The sequence below is a fragment of the Anolis sagrei genome, chromosome 3 (genome assembly GCF_037176765.1).
Source record: "Anolis sagrei isolate rAnoSag1 chromosome 3, rAnoSag1.mat, whole genome shotgun sequence".
NCBI lineage: Eukaryota > Metazoa > Chordata > Lepidosauria > Squamata > Dactyloidae > Anolis > Anolis sagrei.
This window is the reverse complement of record NC_090023.1, coordinates 254,322,010-254,341,875: the sequence shown is the minus strand read 5'-3', so window position 1 is coordinate 254,341,875 and position 19,866 is coordinate 254,322,010. Positions and strand designations below refer to the sequence as shown.

The window sequence follows — 19,866 nt, the reverse complement described above, 5'->3', positions numbered from 1 at the left end:
TAAATTTGTGGTGGTATTTTCTAGAAAATTTAGATGTCACTACATAATCAGATGGGAGACATCTTGCAGGACTTCTCCTAAGGATCAGACCTTCATAACCATGCTAAGGGTTCATTGTTTCTGAGAAACATGAACATTGGTATTCTAGTTGGTGTCACTGAGGATTGTAGTAGATATTCCTGAGCATGCTGTAGAACACCCTAAGGATAAAGCAAACAAAACCACAAAAGAATGCTTTAAATATCCATGTTGAATCAAACCAAGGAGACATCTAAACCAATCTTCTTTTTATGCAGCGGGCAGTCATTTGTCTATGGGAAGTCAGTCAGCAAGGGAAGACTGCAACTTCCATCTACTATGATCAGTAAGACTTACCTTCAATTCCCTATTTCTCAAGAGGAAGTTCAATTTGGATATGGAGAGTAACAGCACTTGTCATGTGTTTTGATCTTAGTGGGTTTACGAGAAATCCTTGAATTGACTAGTTGAAAGTCCCCATACTATTTTCTCTAGTTTAACAACATCACTAATAGAAATTGTTGTTTGTTCCTTTCCATCAGAGAAATCAAGCACAGCTGAGTTACTAAATCTATTGCTGACATTTGATTAATTAACCATGGGCATAGAGTGGCACCTGTCCCGACTGAAAGGAGGTAACATCAATACTCATAATTAATAATACATTAATCATGCAAAACATGAGTGTAGGTGTGTGGGTTTTATATCCATTCATTATAATAGGATGAAAATGTAGCCAGTGAATACATCATCAATAAAGCCTCTATACACAAGGGCACAGAAATCAGAAACAAGAACCATATGCAAAACAGAAAGATGATCTTGCAAGCTGACTGCAGGAGTGAATTGTAAATTAATACGCAACATGGCCCCAGAGATTCAAAGTCAATATGTAATTGTCCCGAAAAAGCAAGTAAAATGCCACATAACTATGCAGAAAAAATCTGATACAAATCAAAGCAAGGTTTGGATACTGAACATGGTGTTGCATGCACCTATTACATTGCACTAGTCCCTGTGTTAGTGAAAAAAGAAAGATCCTCATTTGAGGCAACCAGAATTGCCCCATGTTTGATTATTTTAATGGATAGTAACACTGAGAAAGTAAAATTCATTCGCTTGCCAGTGTGTCATTTTAATAAAACCACTAAGTAGAAGCTGCTGAAGTTTCCTCCACAAAAACTAATAACAGCAAATTAATCATGGAAACCAGGTAAATTCCAAAGATATGTTTTCAGAAACAGAATGAACAATGATGAAGCAGTCTTTTTCTTAGTAGTAAGAAAAGAAAAAAGACCAATACGACAAACCACAGGTTATAAATCACACAACAATTTCTTTATGAAATGATTTGGAGGCAATGTACCTATTATACCTCCACAAAATGTTAATGGTGCTTTCACAGCCTTGTATTAAGTAAATCTCTTGGTATACATGTGTGGCAAAGATTCAGAAGAAAACAACACATCACATCAAATTTTCTCTGCTAAAATCAGCAATGAGCAATCTATGTCACAAAACAACTAAACAATTGGGTGCAGCCTTTTGGAAACACAAGCTTACATAAAATATAGTTCTGCATTAAAATGTATTCATGTCTGTCACACAAAACAATATTAGCACAAGATATTTCTCAAAGATTAAAGCAACAAAGATTAAAACTAAAATAAACATATTCTCTTTTAATCAACATAACTCATCCAGAAAGATTGTAAACTGGATAGATGCATTCTGCTTGAGCCACCAAAAGAAATGAAAAAGCACAGACTCTCAGACTACACATTTCCCAAACATTCTTACTATACAAAAATCCAGGAGAGAGAAAAAAATAACATAATGAACCTGTCAGCAGAATATCCAGGCTTTTGTCTCATCACAAAGAGAAACAATTGCATCTCACTTTGCACTTGTCATGTGTTTTAAATCCCTCAACAATATGTGCAACTAATTACTGTAATGTGAATACAGGATTCATGGAAACAACAATGCACTATATCATTCTGAGAGCATCTGTACCGTGTTTCTTTCATCAAAGAGGAGTATAATTGCAAGCAAATCTGCATAGTAACAAATGGAAATCCACCAAATACAAACCTTTCCTCTTTTAAAATGAAAGACTCTTCCAATGAGCAGAAGAATCTGAACATAATCTTCTAATAACTATAAAGAGGATTGACTGCATGAGGCCAGAACAAATTAAAATCTGATTCTCTCTTACCAAGTACCCCAAGCCGGTAGTTGACGGTGATGACAATCACATTGCCATAACTTGCCAGTACACTGCCATCATACAAATTTCCAGTGCCTTCCATGTAGGACCCTCCATGAATATACACCATCACTGGTTTGGGCCCCCCACTATCTCGAATGTCTGCAAGAAAAACAGTGAGAAATATATTATCTCAAAGAATGCTGTGATGTGCACAGAATTCCTAGTTTGCGTCTTTCTTTTTTCTCTTTTCCCAGGCTGTTTGTTTGAAGTGTTTCCCAAGCAACATATGTGAAATACCACATGATTGTTTGAAGATAACTTTCAAGTTAAAAAAAATAGCTGTCAGCAGATCAGCCATCTCAGTTATAGGAGATTAAGACTTCTCAAAAATGATACACCTTCTCAGGTTAGCAATACTTGCTATCTTTTCAGGGCTGGTTGTTGTGACATTGGCTGCAAATGCATTTGCAGCTATAACCTCTGCAGAGAAATCTGTTTTGCTCTTCATGCGGAGCTTTATGTGTGCTTTGCCTTTGCACTGGGCCTCATCTTGTTGTTGATAGACTTACAATGTGGGTAGAATGCTAAAAAATATGTAGTACATCAAGTTTGTGCAGTCAACTTTACACTTGCTGGATATATTAAGGTTGTCAGTTAGGAAGTATAGTGAGCTTTAAAATTTCAGAATCAAATATCATACCTTGTGTCATGACAGCCTCTGTCACAAGAGGTAGGATCTGGTGATGTCATTAAGCATGATATATGAAGTATCAACCATAGTTTGCTCAAAATGTGGGGAAGTATTCTATGTCAGCTACTTAACTATATTTAACAAAGTAACCCCTTCTGGTCCATCCTTCTTCAAGCCTTATGAGTGTCATTCACTCATGTTCCAGTCACAGCCAGAATAGACTTTCTTCTTTATATTCAGTCAATGCTTTGTAAAACATATTGGTGGCAATAGTAGCACAATCACAATTAAGTAATTATAATGAATATGAAACAATTACTGTTTTGTAATTGTTTTGTATTCATGATCACAACTTAACCATGACTGTGCTGCTGAAGGTTTGTTGGTGACTGGACACAAAGACACAGACAGCATGGCTCTATGGATAGGTGTTACTGTCAAATACCATTTAATTGCCATGGTTCCATCTTATGGACTCCTGAGTTTTGTAGTTTGTTTTATTACTTTGATTGGCACTCCTCCAGGACTCTCATTCCATATAGTGTCGCAAGTCGTCTTCTTCCTTGCCTCATGGATTCCTTCCCAATTCATATGTATATTGCTGAAAACAGATGTGCATTTGAACACATTTTTCTATAGCATGCATTTTTGCATGTGTTCTTTCCATTGACTTAAATGTATTAGAGCACTTTTTAAAAATATGTGCATTTTAGTGATGAGCATTTTGCAAACATCCTGACACACTGGCATCCTGTTGGTGAATTCTAACAGTGTAAGTCATGCTGTTTTCAAATCACTGCAATGTTTGGAAGTTTGTTCCAAACACGCAGTGACCAAAATAATCCTTTCAAACCCACCTTCTTAGCAGAACAGTCCCCTGCCCACTTGCCTCATGGATTCCTTCCCAATTCATATGTATATTTCTGAAAACACTCTTTCCCTGGATCTACACATAATGCAAGGATGTCATCTGGAGGGATTTCTTTGGGGTGCCCAGTGCCTGATGGTTCTTGACATGTTTGTTGCAGCATGTTCAATAACAGCAAAATAGTGGGACATATGCCTCTGATGACATGGAAATGACTGTGTTGTGTATGACTATGCTCCTTACGAGATGGGGTTTGATGGAACAGAATATGAAGCCTGGACATGTCTTAATATAATAGAGGAGGGATCTTTTTTAAAAAACTGAAAAGTATAGCAAGACTTAGGAATATATTGGGTTTTTTTTCCATATTGCTAGTCTCAGGATGGACAAAATTGTTATTTTTATATAGCAAAATGTGACTCTAATGAATCCCTCCACCTCCCATCTCTAATAAGTGGTCGTCCCTGGGGCAGTCAAGAGCGCTGGATGAACCAATAAGTATACAGTTCTTATGTGAAGCTATTTATATTTGCCTCTGCAATAAAATGTTTGTTTCTGACTCTCAAATTTCAACAAAGAGCCTGCAGAACCTTTCAGGTACCTTCCAAGCTATCAATGGTTCTTTACCTATGGGCTTGTCTTCTTATTTTCTGTCATGGACATAAAATGAAAGCACCAATAATAAATTATTAATTTGAACCTGCTAAATGACTGTTCACAGCAGAACTGTATATGCCTAATTGTATGCTTGGAGGTAGCACAGGAGGAGATTGTTTAAGAATTCATCTTTAATTAAAATTACATAGTATTACAGAGCACCAGCTGTGAATAGTAATGGAATCCGGCTAGTACCATTTGGTTTATGTGGGCAAAAAGATTTAAGATCCTTGGGTATTTTTGAAGGAATAGGGTGACTTTTCTAAAAGAAAAGTATGATTGTATATATGTACATGTGTGTGCACCGGGGTGTGTGTGTATGTGTGTGTGTGGTGTACACATTGAGATGGAGGGAAGGAAGAGGCGGGGGGGGGGGGGGAGAGATAAGTAAGCACTTGAATATTTTTGTCTGATGTACATGTGTGTGTGTATTGTGTGTATTTATATACACACAGAGTGACTTAACATTGCAACATAAAGCTGAGTTCAAGATATAAAAGATTCTCTGAATAATTCAGCCTATATAATGCCTTTTTTATGACTTCATTCAGAATAATATGCTCCAAAAGGTTAAGGACAGGCAGTACTGCAAACTCCTCTCAATTTATCCACATGCCAGAGCAGATAAGAATAGAGATGATATAAATTTTCTTCACGCTACACTGTCAAAGATCTCAGCACTGACCTACAGAAATTCCACTTCTTCTGTGAACAGAGAGATTGTTCTTTCCTCTCCAAAACAGAGAATACTAAGAAAAATACTCTTGGGCATTCCAAATCCCTAGTGGTTTGAAAGAAGATAGATGCAGCATTCATACATAAATTCTGAGCCATGATGTAGTATTATTCAAAGAAGGCCTTCAACTTAGTCCCATTTCCTAGTTTCTCCATTCCTGCTTTTGTGTGTGCAGTGAAACACTGTTTTTCCTTGATAAGAGAATAAACTGTGGCTAAGCCATCAAATATAAATTCAGAACAATATAAAACATTGCATTCTGCAGGGAGAATACATTTACACTCATATAAGATGGAAGGCACCTGCTTTGACAAGAATTGAGACTACCAGTAGGAAACAAGCTAGCTGTAGCTGTATAATATCGTAGCTAAACTATGAATGAAATTCTATGTTGCATCAAGACACAGATAATATCAAGTTTGCTGAAAAGAATGGTATTACTCTATTCTGAATGGACAGACCTCATTTAGAGTTTGTGCACCATGCTGAAATTTGTTCCTACAAAAGTGACAATGATGGTGGGTGGCCTGGAAATCAAGTTCTATTAAGAAAGGTTTGAACAGTTGGGTATATTATGTGCATTGAACATATGTGCATTGAACATATGAGCATATGTGCAGAAGTTCATGTAATTTCATATTTTGTTGTTGAGGGTTGCAATTCACTTAAAGATGGCATTGCGTAACTCTGTGAACATAAAACTGTGCTGTATTTCTCAGTCTAGGATCTTGGCCTATGTCTCTGCAATTCATGGTTGAGCAATCACACTGTCTCTGCACACTCGAATAACCTAAATTGTCCTCTAGGCAAATCATAGCTTGCTCATTCAGACAAAAGCGGAGGAGTCGGCAAACCAACTGCATGTTATACCTGACCTGAAATAGACTCCCAAATTTGGCAAACTGGTTTTCTGGCAAGAAACCAGACATCACATTTTATTTCTTTGAGGCATGAAAATAGATGGTGGTGTGGAATACTTTCTACTATAGTGTCTTCCCCTTCTTTTTTTCTTCTCCTTTATTTATTTGTTTATTTTGAATGAGACAGGTAGTGCCTAAAGCATCCCAAAGAAGAGACATCCAGAGAACAGTCCTTCTTTCTGGCAACAACTTGACAGTTGAACTCTCCCCCAAGGGAGATCGCATAACTTCTGAGTTTTTAGTAGGCAGCAAACATTTTGCTGTTTCACATGACCTTTGGTTCATAAAATCAGAAGCTGTTTTGAATTGGTTTTTGGAAAAATTGGAAAAAAAACTTAAACAATGTTTTTAATAATGTATTTAATGTTCCAAATGTACATTGCCTTGAGGGAGCAGAGGCTGGTGGATGGACAAGGAAAAACAAAAAGAAAGAAATAATTAAGTATTGAGGGGAAACCCAATTTCCAAATACGTTTTCTAGAGAGGAAATTCAAAAACAAGTACATATACAAATACATATTATAATTGTGCATTGGACTAGGGTGATCTGGTTTGTTGTTGTTGTTGTTGTTGTTGTTGTTGTTGTTGTTGTTGTGTGTGCCTTCAAGTCATTTTTGACCTGTGGTGACCTATCATAAGGTTTTATTGGCAACATTTGTTCAGAATGAGGTTTCCCATATGAATCAGCTTATGTGATTTTCCAAGACCATCTAGTGGATTTCATAGCTGAAGGGAGATTCAGACCCTGATCTCCAGAGTTGTAGCCCTACTATTCCTATGGTTGGGAAAGGTTATTGCACCTTACCCATTCCCCCCATGTCCTGTTTTTGCACTACTCCTTTAATTTACCCTTTTAATTTACCTAGACCCATTTTAATTTACCTAGGCCCATTTTTTACATTCTTGCCCTAACAGTAATTTTTCCATGAAAAATTGGGTGGGATTGGTTTTTAATGTATTTGTGTTGTTTTGATAATTCTATGCTTATGTTTTAAATACTGTGTATGTTGGTGCTTTTCTATTTGGAAACCACCCTGAGTCCCCTAGGGGAAATAGAGTGGTATATAAATAAATTATTATTATTATTATTATTATTATTATTATTATTATTATTGTCCAATGCTCAAGCCACTTCACTTTATTGGCTCTCCAATCTGACCATACCGGTAGCATAAAACTGGGAATACTCAGTTTTCATCAATATATTCTTGTCACCTAGAAGAATCATAGAGTTGGACCATCTAGTCCAACCCCTTGATAAGAAGAGGAAAGCTGAAATAGAAAGTTATTGTTTGATTCCATAAGAGCTATCAGATCTTTAGAGCAGAGTACTATTTTATGAAGCTTTTATGCTAGGAACAAGAGAGAAGGACCTCTTGGTGGTCGCTCCCAGATTTTGGAACTCTCACCCTATAGAAGTAATGATAGTCTCCTTTTGCCAGCAAGTGAATAATAATACATTTTTTGCTGCTTACTTTAAAAACTCACTGTGGTGTGGGCTGCTAATGGTGTGCTACATTATTTGGTTGGTTTATAATCTTTCCAGTCTAAAGATCCTAAAGGTACCAAATCTTATCTGATCATGGAGGCAAAGTAGGGTCTTCTCTGGTTAGCAATTGAATATCAGCCAATCAGCAAATACCATATGCCATAAGCTTTACTTCAAAGGATGGAAAAGGCAAAAGAACCAACTGGGTATTCCTCATCAAAGAAAACTCTGAGAGATTAATGTGGTTGTCATATTGACATATGACTTGGAGTTATATAGTCATTTAATAAATCATAATGGTTTCAACTCTATAAATTCTTATGTGTTTTAAAAATAACTTTTACATATTTAATTTTGATTACTTTTTTATAATTTTAAGCTGTATTGTTTTCAATGAGCTGTAGAATGCCTTAAGTCAGGGGTCCCCAAACTACGGCCCGCGGGCCACTTCCGGCCCGCCAAGGGCACCTATCCGGCCCGCGGGGGAGGAGCGCCCCCCCCCACACAGCCCCCCTCCCTTGGCAGGCTCACGTTGCCCATCGGGGGCGATGCGCAGCGTGAGCCAGCCAAGGGAAGCTGCTCCGCGGGGTCTACTCGCGCGTAAACACCTCAGGAGGTGCTTTACGCACGAGTAGACCCCGCAGAGCAGAGCCAGCCAAGGGAGGCGGCTCCGTGGGGTCTACTCACGTGTAAAGCACCTCGCGAGGTGTTTACGCGCGAGTACGCGGTGCGGTGCTGCTCCTCCCTTGGCAGGCTCAGGCTGCCCATCAGGGCCAATGCGCAGTATGAGCCAGCCAAGGGAGGCTGCTCCGCGGGGTCTACTCGCGTATAAAGCACCTCGCGAGGTGCTTTACGTGTGAGCGCGCGGTGCTGCTCCATGCAGCCATGCCGGCCACAATATCTGCTTTGAACTGGGTTATCCACACTGCCATATATTCCAGTTCAAAGCAGATATTGTGGATTTTTTTTTGCCTTGATATTCTGGGATAGAGGGCTGTTTGGAAGGGTCCCCAGAATATCAAGGAAGAAAACCCCACAATATCTGCTTTGAACTGGGTTATCTGAATCCACACTGCCATATATTCCAGTTCAAAGCAGATATTGTGGATTTTTTTTTGCCTTGATATTCTGGGATAGAGGGCTGTTTGGAAGGGTCCCCAGAATATCAAGGAAGAAAACCCCACAATATCTGCTTTGAACTGGGTTATCTGAATCCACACTGCCATATATTCCAGTTCAAAGCAGATATTGTGGGTTTTTTTTGCTTGATATTCTGGGATAGAGGGCTGTTTGGAAGGGTCCCCAGAATATCAAGGAAGAAAACCCCACAATATCTGCTTTGAACTGGGTTATCTGAATCCACACTGCCATATATTCCAGTTCAAAGCAGATATTGTGGGGTTTTTTTTTGCCTTGATATTCTGGGATAGAGGGCTGTTTGGAAGGGTCCCCAGAATATCAAGGAAGAAAACCCCACAATATCTGCTTTGAACTGGGTTATCTGAATCCACACTGCCATATATTCCAGTTCAAAGCAGATATTGTGGGGTTTTTTTGCTTGATATTCTGGGATAGAGGGCTGTGTGGAAGGGTCCCCAGAATATCAAGGAAGGAAACCCCACAATATCTGCTTTGAACTGGGTTATCTGCATCCACACTGCCATATATTCCAGTTCAAAGCAGATATTGTGGCATTTTTTGGCCTTGATATTCTGGGATAGAGGGCTGTTTGGAAGGGTCCCAGAATATCAAGGAAGAAAACCCCACAATATCTGCTTTGAACTGGGTTATCTGAATCCACACTGCCATATATTCCAGTTCAAAGCAGATATTGTGGGGTTTTTTTGCTTGATATTCTGGGATAGAGGGCTGTTTGGAAGGGTCCCCAGAATATCAAGGAAGAAAACCCCACAATATCTGCTTTGAACTGGGTTATCTGAATCCACACTGCCATATATTCCAGTTCAAAGCAGATATTGTGGGTTTTTTTTGCTTGATATTCTGGGATAGAGGGCTGTTTGGAAGGGTCCCCAGAATATCAAGGAAGAAAACCCCACAATATCTGCTTTGAACTGGGTTATCTGAATCCACACTGCCATATATTCCAGTTCAAAGCAGATATTGTGGGGTTTTTTTGCTTGATATTCTGGGATAGAGGGCTGTTTGGAAGGGTCCCCAGAATATCAAGGAAGAAAACCCCACAATATCTGCTTTGAACTGGGTTATCTGAATCCACACTGCCATATATTCCAGTTCAAAGCAGATATTGTGGGGTTTTTTTGCTTGATATTCTGGGATAGAGGGCTGTTTGGAAGGGTCCCCAGAATATCAAGGAAGAAAACCCCACAATATCTGCTTTGAACTGGGTTATCTGAATCCACACTGCCATATATTCCAGTTCAAAGCACATATTGTGGGTTTTTTTTTTTGCCTTGATATTCTGGGATGAGGGCTGTGTGGAATGGTCCCCAGAATATCAAGGAAGAAAACCCCACAATATCTGCTTTGAACTGGGATATATGGCAGTGTGGATTCAGATAACCCAGTTCAAAGCAGATTTTATGTGGGATTTTATTCAGTTGCGTGGAGGGGCTCTGAGTTGCAAAAAGCTGAACTTTTTGAAGACTGCTAACATGTATTGGAGCACCCTGTGGCACAGTGGGTTAAACCACTGAGCTACTAAACTTGTTGACCAAAAGGTTGCAGGTTCGAATCTGGGGAGCAGCATAAGCTTCCGATGTCAGCCCCAGCTTCTGCCAACCTAGCAGTTCAAAAACATGAAAATGTGAGTAGATCAATAGGTACCGCTCCGGCGGGAAGGTAACGGTGCTCCATGCTGGCCACATGACCTTGGAGGTGTCTACGGACAACGCCGGCTCTTCAACTTAGAAATGAAGATGAGCACCACCCCCCAGAGTTGGACACGATTGGACTTCATGTCAGAGGAAAACCTTTAACTAGGAAAATTGTGGAACATCTGGGGTGGGAGAAAGAACTCTTGTCTGTTGGAGGTAGGTATGAATGTTTCAATTGGCCACCTTGATTACCATTTCATAGCCTGACAGTTTTTAGGGAGAATCCTTTGTTGAGAGGTGATTAGCTGGCCCTGATTGTTTCTTGTCTGGAGTTCCCCTGTGTTTGAGTGTTGTTCTTTATTTACAGTTATAATTTTAGAGTTTTTTTTAATACTGGTAGCCAGATTTTGTTCAGACTAGAAATAGTACGATTTCCCATTCTCTGCTCCTGGAATTATTGCCTAAAGAGGGCTAGAAAGAACCCCCTCTTAGGGCCTTTCCACACAGCAAAATAAGATATGTGCCATGTGCATAGGAATATTTTATTGATTTTTTTAAATAAAAAAACTATAGTCCGGCCCTCCAACGGTCTGAGGGACAGTGAACTGGCCCCCGGTTTAAAAAGTTTGAGGACCCCTGCCTTAAGTCTTAATAGGGCAAAAACAGGCTTACAAATTAATTAAAATCAATAAAGTTGCTCAAGGGAGAGAAAAATTCATCTTTTTAAAAAACTGGATCAGAATTAGATAGAGCTGTTGATTGATATATCTTAACAAACAAATAAAAAAGATAATGTTGTAGATTAGAAGGAAGTCATTTTTGAAGGAGTGTAATGTGATTAACACTTATGAATTACATAGTATCTAAGGCCCATTTAGGACTTTAGATACTATGCATGTGAGAGATGAAGGGAAGGCATTAACCCCATTCCTTCTGCACACATTTCTGCCCTTTTCTTCAAATGGAGAATGACATGGTGAGAAAGCCTTTGAGCCTTAAGGTCTTTCATACAATCTAGAGAGTAATGGTTTTAAAGGGATGTGGTGGACATGTATGAGGACAATGCAGTACTAGCACACTCCTCACATCTTCATGTTAGAGCAACTGAATATTTTTATGAAATGGCGTTGTCACCTTTGGAAGTTTCCATGTAGTGATGTAATTCTACTCTTTCTTGGAGGTCGCAACAAGTAATTTTTAAAATATTTTTTTTCCAAATATTTTGAGTATTGTTTGAATATTTTTCTGTTTCCACATACTGCAGTGGTTCTCAACCTGTGGATCCCCAGATGTTTTGGCCTTCAACGCCCAGAAATCCTAACAGATAGTAAACTGGCTGAGATTTCTGGGAATTCTAGGCCAAAACACCTGGGGACCCACAGGTTGAGAATCACTGATATAGTGGAACAGAAAAATTGTACTAGGCTTACTCCAAATTTTAAAGGAAGCTTTCCAAGGAAATGGAACTTGTTTTCAAGTCACCTTGGATGAGTCTTTCAAAATTCAGACTCAAAGACAGAACTGAGTCCTCTGTCACAAAAGCTATTAATCGCCACTGCTCTTCACCACTTATTCCACCTTCTCTTGCTATGCATATCCAAAGGGAAAAGTTTTGACTAGGACCTTTCAGGATTTGAGGGAGCACCTTACGAATCTGTTCATGTTCCACATCATATAAACCTGCTCTTGACATTTGAAAATACATTTCTAAAGTATTGGGCATAATTAGGAGACTTTTTAACTGTAATAGCAGCAAAATTCCCTCAACCAGATTTGTATGACAGGTCTGAGAGACTTGATATTTCCCACTTCATTTAAATAGCTGCTGCAAATCTGACAGGGCAAATATCCATTAAAAATCACATAAAATAACGTTGCTCAAAGATGTCAGTAAATGATGTCCTGGGAACTTCCTACTTTTAAATCCCTGCACCTTGGCATTTTGCTCTTGAATTTTAGATATATAAGCTAATTGCATATTTTAGGTGGTCTGGTTTTTTTCTGTATAATTGAAGAGAAAGCTTTTTGGATCATGGAAATAAAATGAGGATGATACTGATAACAACAAGTTCCAGATGCCTATAATTAATTCCACCCTATGGTGCCAACATATTAAGAAAAGATAGAACAATGATTAATTATAGGCAAATGGAACATGTTAACTTGATGAAAGTAGAAATGTAATTCTTCAATAATTTTCTTTTCTAATGAGCAACATGTAATTTTAGCAATTTCCTTCTTGCTGCAAACAAGTCTTGGAAAGCTGCGTAGTAACAAATCCATTTCCTGAACAAAAAAATATAGCAGTTGGGGACCTATTCTGCCCAAAATGTACCTGTAAATCTTTTACACAGAAAACATTTTATGTCAAGGAAAACCTGTTTCCTGTGGAGGTTTTTTTTATATGCAAAACATGCATATAATAGGCATATTTTGTATGGAATAAGTCTGCTATTGTTCTTGTCTACAAAGAGATTTATATTTCTTCTGTCTGACAGTAGAGTACACTGGTGAGGTCTCCTTCTCTGGAAGTTTATAAATAGAAGATGAACATCCATTGGGGGTGTTTTGATTGAGTATTCCTGCACAACAAGGGTTTGGATGACCCTTGGGGCCTCTTCCATCTATGATTCTAAATCTGCAAAAATGTTTTTTTTTTCCCTGTGTAATCTCACCATGTGTATCCTTTGTGTAGCATATGTACCAAATGGCAAAGATTTTCATGACTCAAGTATTCTTCCCATCAGGTTTTCTCAGGTATTTTACAATTATTTTAAACTTTTCTTTTTATCTATAGACTAGCCTAAGTACCCGGTGTTGCCTGGGTTAATTGAAAAAGTCATTTTTTAAAATTGTACAAAATGCATTAGATTGTGAGTGAACTATAACTCACATCAAGCCAGGTTAACCCTGAAAAATTCAATCAGTACTCTAAATTTGTTATGTTGGGCAAGCTTGCTCTAGATGCATCATCGGTGGGGTTCAGTGTGCTCTCTGGCTGTAAGGTAAACTACAATTCCCACTAAGGTGAGTCAGTCCCCCCAAATCCCTCCAGGTGGTTGAGTTTGTCATGGGGATTGTTTGTGCCAAGTTTGGTCCAGGTCCATCATTGGTGGAAGTCACAGTTTCTGTGGTTGTGGCTGAACTACAACTCCCAGAAAGGAAGGTCAGTTCCCCCCAAACCCATACAGTAATTAAATTTCAGCATATAAGGTATGTGTGCCAAGTTTTGTCCAAATCCATCGGTGTTTGGGTTCATTGTGCTCTCTGGGTATAGATGAACTACAACTCCCCCAAATCAAGGTGAATTTTCCCCAAAAACATCCAGTATTTTTTGCTGGCCATGGGGTCTCTGTGTGCCAAGTTTGTCCAATTCCCTCTTTGGTGGAGTTCAGAGTGCTCATTCATTGCAGGTGAACTATAAATCTCACTACCTACAACTCCAAAATGTCCAGGCCAATTTCTCTCATAACCCACCAGTATTCAAATTTGGGGATATTGGGTATGCATGCCAAGTTTGGTCCAGATCCATCACTGCTTGGGTTCATAGTGCTCTCTGGATGTAGGTGAATTACAACTCCTATAAATCCCACCAAAAACCTACAGTATTTTTTTGTTGATCATGGGGTTTCCGTGTGCCAAGTCAGTTCCAGGTCACTTGGTGGAGTTCAGAGTCCAGTTCTTAGACTGCAAGTGAGCTATAATCCTAGTACCTACAATTCCTATAAATCATGGTGAATTTTCCTCAAATCTCTTTAGTATGTTCAGTTGCTCTGTTTGCTGTGTGTCATAGAAAAAAATAGGAAAGTGTTAAGAGGGGGGCAGTGAGCGGGGTGATGCAAATTCTCTGGAAGCAACACAAACTTTCAGAAATACCTCTGAAACCTTGTTGGAATTCTATTTTAAACCCTCTATTTTAAACCTATTTAAACTGTGATTTGCTGCTCCTGGATGCTTCAAGAGAGATACTTTTATTTTTGTTTTATGTCAGAAAATCAGCCATTTGCAGAATCTGGAGGAGTCAAAGGCCACAAAAGCAGAATTCCAGCCCTGGAGCTACACTTTGCCACCCCTAAAAGCAACAGTGAATCAGTTTAAATTGTAGAATATGGAAGGAGAAGGTTTTCTTAATGGGGATTTTAAGTTTTAAAAGGAGACTGCTATGGAAATTTCTAATTAGAGTAAGACACGAACCCTTATATTGCTTATCTGCTCCTTGAAATGTAGACTAGACAATGGAAATGCTGACAGGCCCTTCATTGCTGATAATTATATGGGAGCGCCTTGCTTGAAAGCTTTGTCATGGATTATTCCCTACCTATTTTCAAATGTTACCAATACAATTATATTAATTCAGTGCAAATTCTATCTTTGTCAGAGGGAAAAATGTAGGTAATGGCAAATGTGAAAGTGCAAATAATGTGGAATTTTTAAAATGGATATTCTCATGATCATAAAATGAGGATCTAAAGGTTCTTTTGCTGATGTGATATAAATGCACAGTATGTGCAAAGTTTGAAAACAAGTGATTACAAATGCAATATTTATTTATTTATAAAATTAAAAATACACTCAGAACTTAGAAAAGCTACATTTTGGACACGAATTGCAACAACCCCTAGTGAGAAATGTGAATCTTACTGGAGGTGAAGTATAGAAAATAACTTTTCAAAGCTCTTTCACTCCTTATTTTTTTAGTCTTCTCAATTCTATTTAATATCATCAAGTCAATATAGCAAAAGTTTGGATGAAAGCATGAAGGGTCAAACTGACCACATCATGTACCCTCATCGTTGCCATCTCTAAGTAGGTATGAGTTTTCAAAATATGTAAAACAGCAATCTTAAAACACCACATAGATATGTAAACTTCGGTTTATTCTGAAGAGGGACACCTCAGTGACATAGTTTTTAGATTGGCAGAGTACAACCAAGCAGAACCATATTCAAATGCTCACTCGGTTTTGAAGCCTATTGGGACTGCAATCCTTTTAAGCATTCTTAGCAACAAATAACATTGATATCTCATATCAGAAGGATTCCTGGCCCTCCTGAAGCTTTAGTCCTGAGAACTAAAAGAACAGGATGTGGTTTACTTTGAAACCCTGCTATTATAGCAATGAGATTTTAATAAATTAAGGGTAGCAATGTACTGAGGTGTGTGAGCAGGAAACTGAGCTGGATTGGATTCAAGTTCCTTTCAACTCAGTGATTCTGTGATTGTGATCAGAGCTATTTAAGACTTGTTTAAGTAATCAGACCTGCAATATATGTTTCTGGGCAGTCCAAAGGCAGATAAAAGGATAGAAATCTGACCTATGTTTTATCAGGTTACACCCCCACTGCAGGCTCAGATTATACTCCTGAATTCAACCTTGATGCTTACACTTCAGTAGCAGCCAGGAACATGCTTGGATTGGTAAAATCAAATGTGACATTCCTGAGAATGTCAGACATAGCCATGGTAACACATTTCCAGTTTGGACTAATGTGTCACCTAGGACTTCATCAGATGCGGGGGATTTATCATCCTAGGACATTTTCAACCCATCTAATGAGTGGAGCCTACACTGGACATCATATGACATCATGAGACTTCTAGTAGAGGACCCATCCCCAACCGGGGTGAAGGCATCACTGGACACTTTCCCCACAACATGGGAGAGACAGGGCCTCACCACTTTCCCCAAGTGATGGGGAAAGCACTGCCAAGTGAGAGCGGTACATGAGGGTGACGGATTCTCCCTGCTGCCCCTCTTCTTTTTTGGTGAAGCCAGGCAAAGCGTTCCACTTTGCCTGGCCTTTGTGATGAAGCCCCTGTTATCTTCTTTATCAAGGAACCAGTGGATTTTTACATTTAAAGGAGCTATCCAAGGTGCTGAACCATCTCCTCAAAAGTGGTTTAACACTTTGGAGAGCTGTAGAGTTCTATGTTTGTTGCTGCTCCATGCTATGGAGTTGTTGGTCTGGCATTCTGTTAGTGACACACATATGCAAGACCACACTGTACATGTGGAATAAACTATTTTAATGCCTAATAGCATGTGAGGAGGCCTTTTATGGGGAATGTTCTTTATTTAAAAATATTTGTGTGCTTTTTATTGATTTTGTACTGTTTTCATGTGATTATTGTAATTTTGTTTTTACATTTTTATTCTTAAGTGTTAATTGATGCCTTTTAGTAAAAATGTATTGGATAGTAGCCATGTTTTTCATGTTTTGATTAGACTTGCATCCATCTACTGAGGTAGTCATAGACCAAGAGGCTAAAAAGCTAAAATAGACATCTTGTTTTTAATTGCATGTTGTCTTATTGATAATGTTGTATATTTTATTGTCTATGTTTTTATTTTAATTTCTTGTACTGTTGTTGTTTTGCTTGTATTGTTGTATCTGGGCTCGGCCTCATGTAAGCCACACCGAGTCCCTTGGGGAGATGGTAGCGGGGTACAAATAAACTGTTGTTATTGTTGTTGTTGTTGTTGTTGGTATTATTATTATTATTATTATTATTATTATTATTATTATTAGATGGATGCACATATCACTGTTCCTTTCACAAAGGGTGAAAATAGCAGACTATTTCAACAATTGTTCAAGTGTGTGTGTTTGTGTGTGAGAGAGAGAGTATTTGCATTAAATAGCAGTGAAATATCAGGAATGCAAAGAGAGTTCTTATTTATAGTTGCCAGCTTGTGACTGGCATCTCTCCACAAACTGGTGGGTTCACCATGATATGTCATGCAATATCACCATCATGAGATCTCAGTAGGGATACAGTGATCACTACTAGAAAGATTTCTCTTTGCGACTTCTACAAAGTTGGTATTTAGAGAAAACACAGGAAAGAGAGATGAACAGCCTGCTGCCATTGTTTCCTATTATTTAGAATGTTATGATTTTATTTTATATTAACAAATATGATAGAAAATAAACAGATTTGTAGGAAAGCAAAGAGAAATGGCTATTTTTAATACTTGGGGTGGGGGCAGAGTTAGTGAAAATCTTGTTACCAAACTGTTGAACTACAGGCCATTAGCCTCTAATGTGCCCTAGGTTCCTTTAGGGTCTTTTGAAAGCAAACATGAAAAATGATCTAATTAGAGCTGGGTTAGCTGTCAAGCCCATGCTTGTTGCTGCTCCATGCTATATAGATTGGGAAAGACCAAATATAAAGTGGTGACCAGCATTTTCTTTTCTTTTATTAATAGAAAAGAACATGGAAAAGAAACCACTTCACCTATTATTATTACAGATACGGTTGAAGTATACTTCACAGTTAGAGTGGTGCTCCAGAATAGGCTGAAAATGTGCTATCTAAGTGATCCACTGATACAGATTTTATTACAGAGTTAGATTTATGCTGCTTGGATTTGCTAAGCAGATTTAGTTAGTTTCCTCGCTGTCATTTTTTATGATTTATTAGCTCTGGCTCTCATTTCTCCTTAGAAGTCATACATTCGATTTCTAGTCTTTTAAGGCAGAACCAACTGCTTGAAACTACTTCGTCCTCCTTTCAGAAACCTCACCTCTGCATCCTTTCTTTTCTGCTTAACAACTAGTGAAGTAAAAACACAAGAGTATTTCAGTGTTAGTTAAAGTACAAGGTGCCCCCTTCAAATATATTTCAAAAATGAATACTGCCTTAACAAGATTAAACATTACGATAATAGAGAAGTGCTTTGTAATTACAAAAGCAACTTTAAGGGTCTGTCTACCTGTCAAATCCAGCATTGGCAATCTACACCAGTGCTTCTTAAACTGTGGGTCCTGACCCCACATGGGGACCCCTTAACTCAGTGTTGGGATTCCTGAAAACATTGGCAACACTAATGGTTTCAGATTGCTGCCCATTTAGACAGACCTGTTAGCAACAATGTGATGTGTTGTTTACAGTGGAGTCTGCCAAATTTGCTTCAGCTGTACTCCACAAAAAGGAAAATCAGTGATTATTAGCAAATCTTGCAAATGCTGATTTATTATCAGTAAATGTTTGATTTGTATACCTACTTATATGCCTGAGGTCATGTAAAACATTCACAGGCAGAAAGGGGGAAAAGTGACTGGAAAAAGTTAAAATAACTCTTGTCTACACAATGCAGGAAACACTGGAGTATCCTGGATTGTTACGGCCATCCAGACTACTGGAATAGGTCCTTTTTCCCCTGATCAACTGTCCAGATACACACTTTCCATTACCCTTTCACTGCTCTGATCAGCACAAGGAAGAGGATGAGTTGTCCTTGGGATCCACTACAACTTTTCACCTGCCATAGAGCTCACTGTGAGTGCCAGGCTATAACCTGTCACATTTTCTGAGAACAGAATGGATTGTCCATAAAATTCAAGAAAAAAGAGGATGTTGCTCTACCCACTGCTTACAAATCATGTGGACACCTTGTTATGATTTCAGCAGATGTGACAGCCGGGCACTAACAGGGAACTCCATGGCTAGTGAGGAGCAATAGTGTCAACACAGGAGCAAGAGGACAGGCCACAAAGGGGACAGACTGGACCATCTAGATATATGGCCCCAGATTCAGAAGGTACATGTGAGATTGAGGCAACTCTAGAGTACAAATATCCTGTGCTTCGGCAATGCAAGTAGTGTGTTGTTGCACTGTGATGACCTTTTATGAATTTGTAATTTAAGATGGAATTTGTAACTGAATAATTTTTATTATAACATTTATTACTCTATATAAATGCATTTACGTAGCCTTGAAATAATCATCATAGAAGTTATATACATTTTTGGAATAACTTGGATTTGAATTATGAATTGCATAGTGTGAAAGGTAATCATAGCACATGATAGGTTCTTCCTTCCACATATGCACATTTAATAATTTGTAGGGGAAAATATTCAAATCCCACCTTCAGGAAATAACCCCATTGACCCATTACTTCTTTCACAGAGTTTAAGATGCTTACATTTTGTAATGGTTATTTGGTTAATTTAATGGCAGGGAAAGCACAATTTCTATTCAATCTTATTAATTTTATAGAGGAAAATGAATATTTTCATTTTGCTATTTCTATGAAGAAGTTATGTATCAGAAGATCTAAAGAGTATCCATAGAGTATATTTTTTCTCATGCTTGCAATATCCCAGTTCTTGATTTCTTTTCTGTCACTCACAATGACGTTTTTAAAAAAATATCATCAGTAGTGCACAACCAGTGGTCTTTCAGGCATCTGGGACTCCAACTGCCAAAAGCCCTAGTTTGTCCAATTGCCAGGAATTCCGGGTGCTGAAGTCCAAAACACCAGGAGGGTGACAGGTTGTGTATCACTGGTTTAAGAGGTGATGGAACCAAAATTGGAAGGAGTGGGCAAAGTTAATCCTTTGACTGCTGGGGTCTTCTTTATGGGAATTCTATAAATCTCATTCATTCATTCATTCATTCATTCATATAGTCTAGCCAGTGTGGGAGACCAGGATTTAAATCTGTACATGGTCATGGAATCTTACTACTTG

General features: G+C 38.4%; 1 protein-coding gene across 11 annotated transcripts in view; it reads right to left on the bottom strand.

The window, feature by feature from the left end:
* NLGN1 (neuroligin 1) overlaps nucleotides 1–19,866 on the bottom strand; it is a 782,169-nt gene that overhangs the window by 361,988 nt on the left and 400,315 nt on the right. For all 11 annotated transcript variants that reach the window (XM_060767500.2, XM_067466048.1, XM_060767499.2 and 8 more), the window contains one exon: nucleotides 2,237–2,389. In XM_060767500.2, the coding sequence (XP_060623483.1) occupies nucleotides 2,237–2,389 (153 nt within the window). The remainder of the gene's footprint in view (nucleotides 1–2,236; nucleotides 2,390–19,866) is intronic.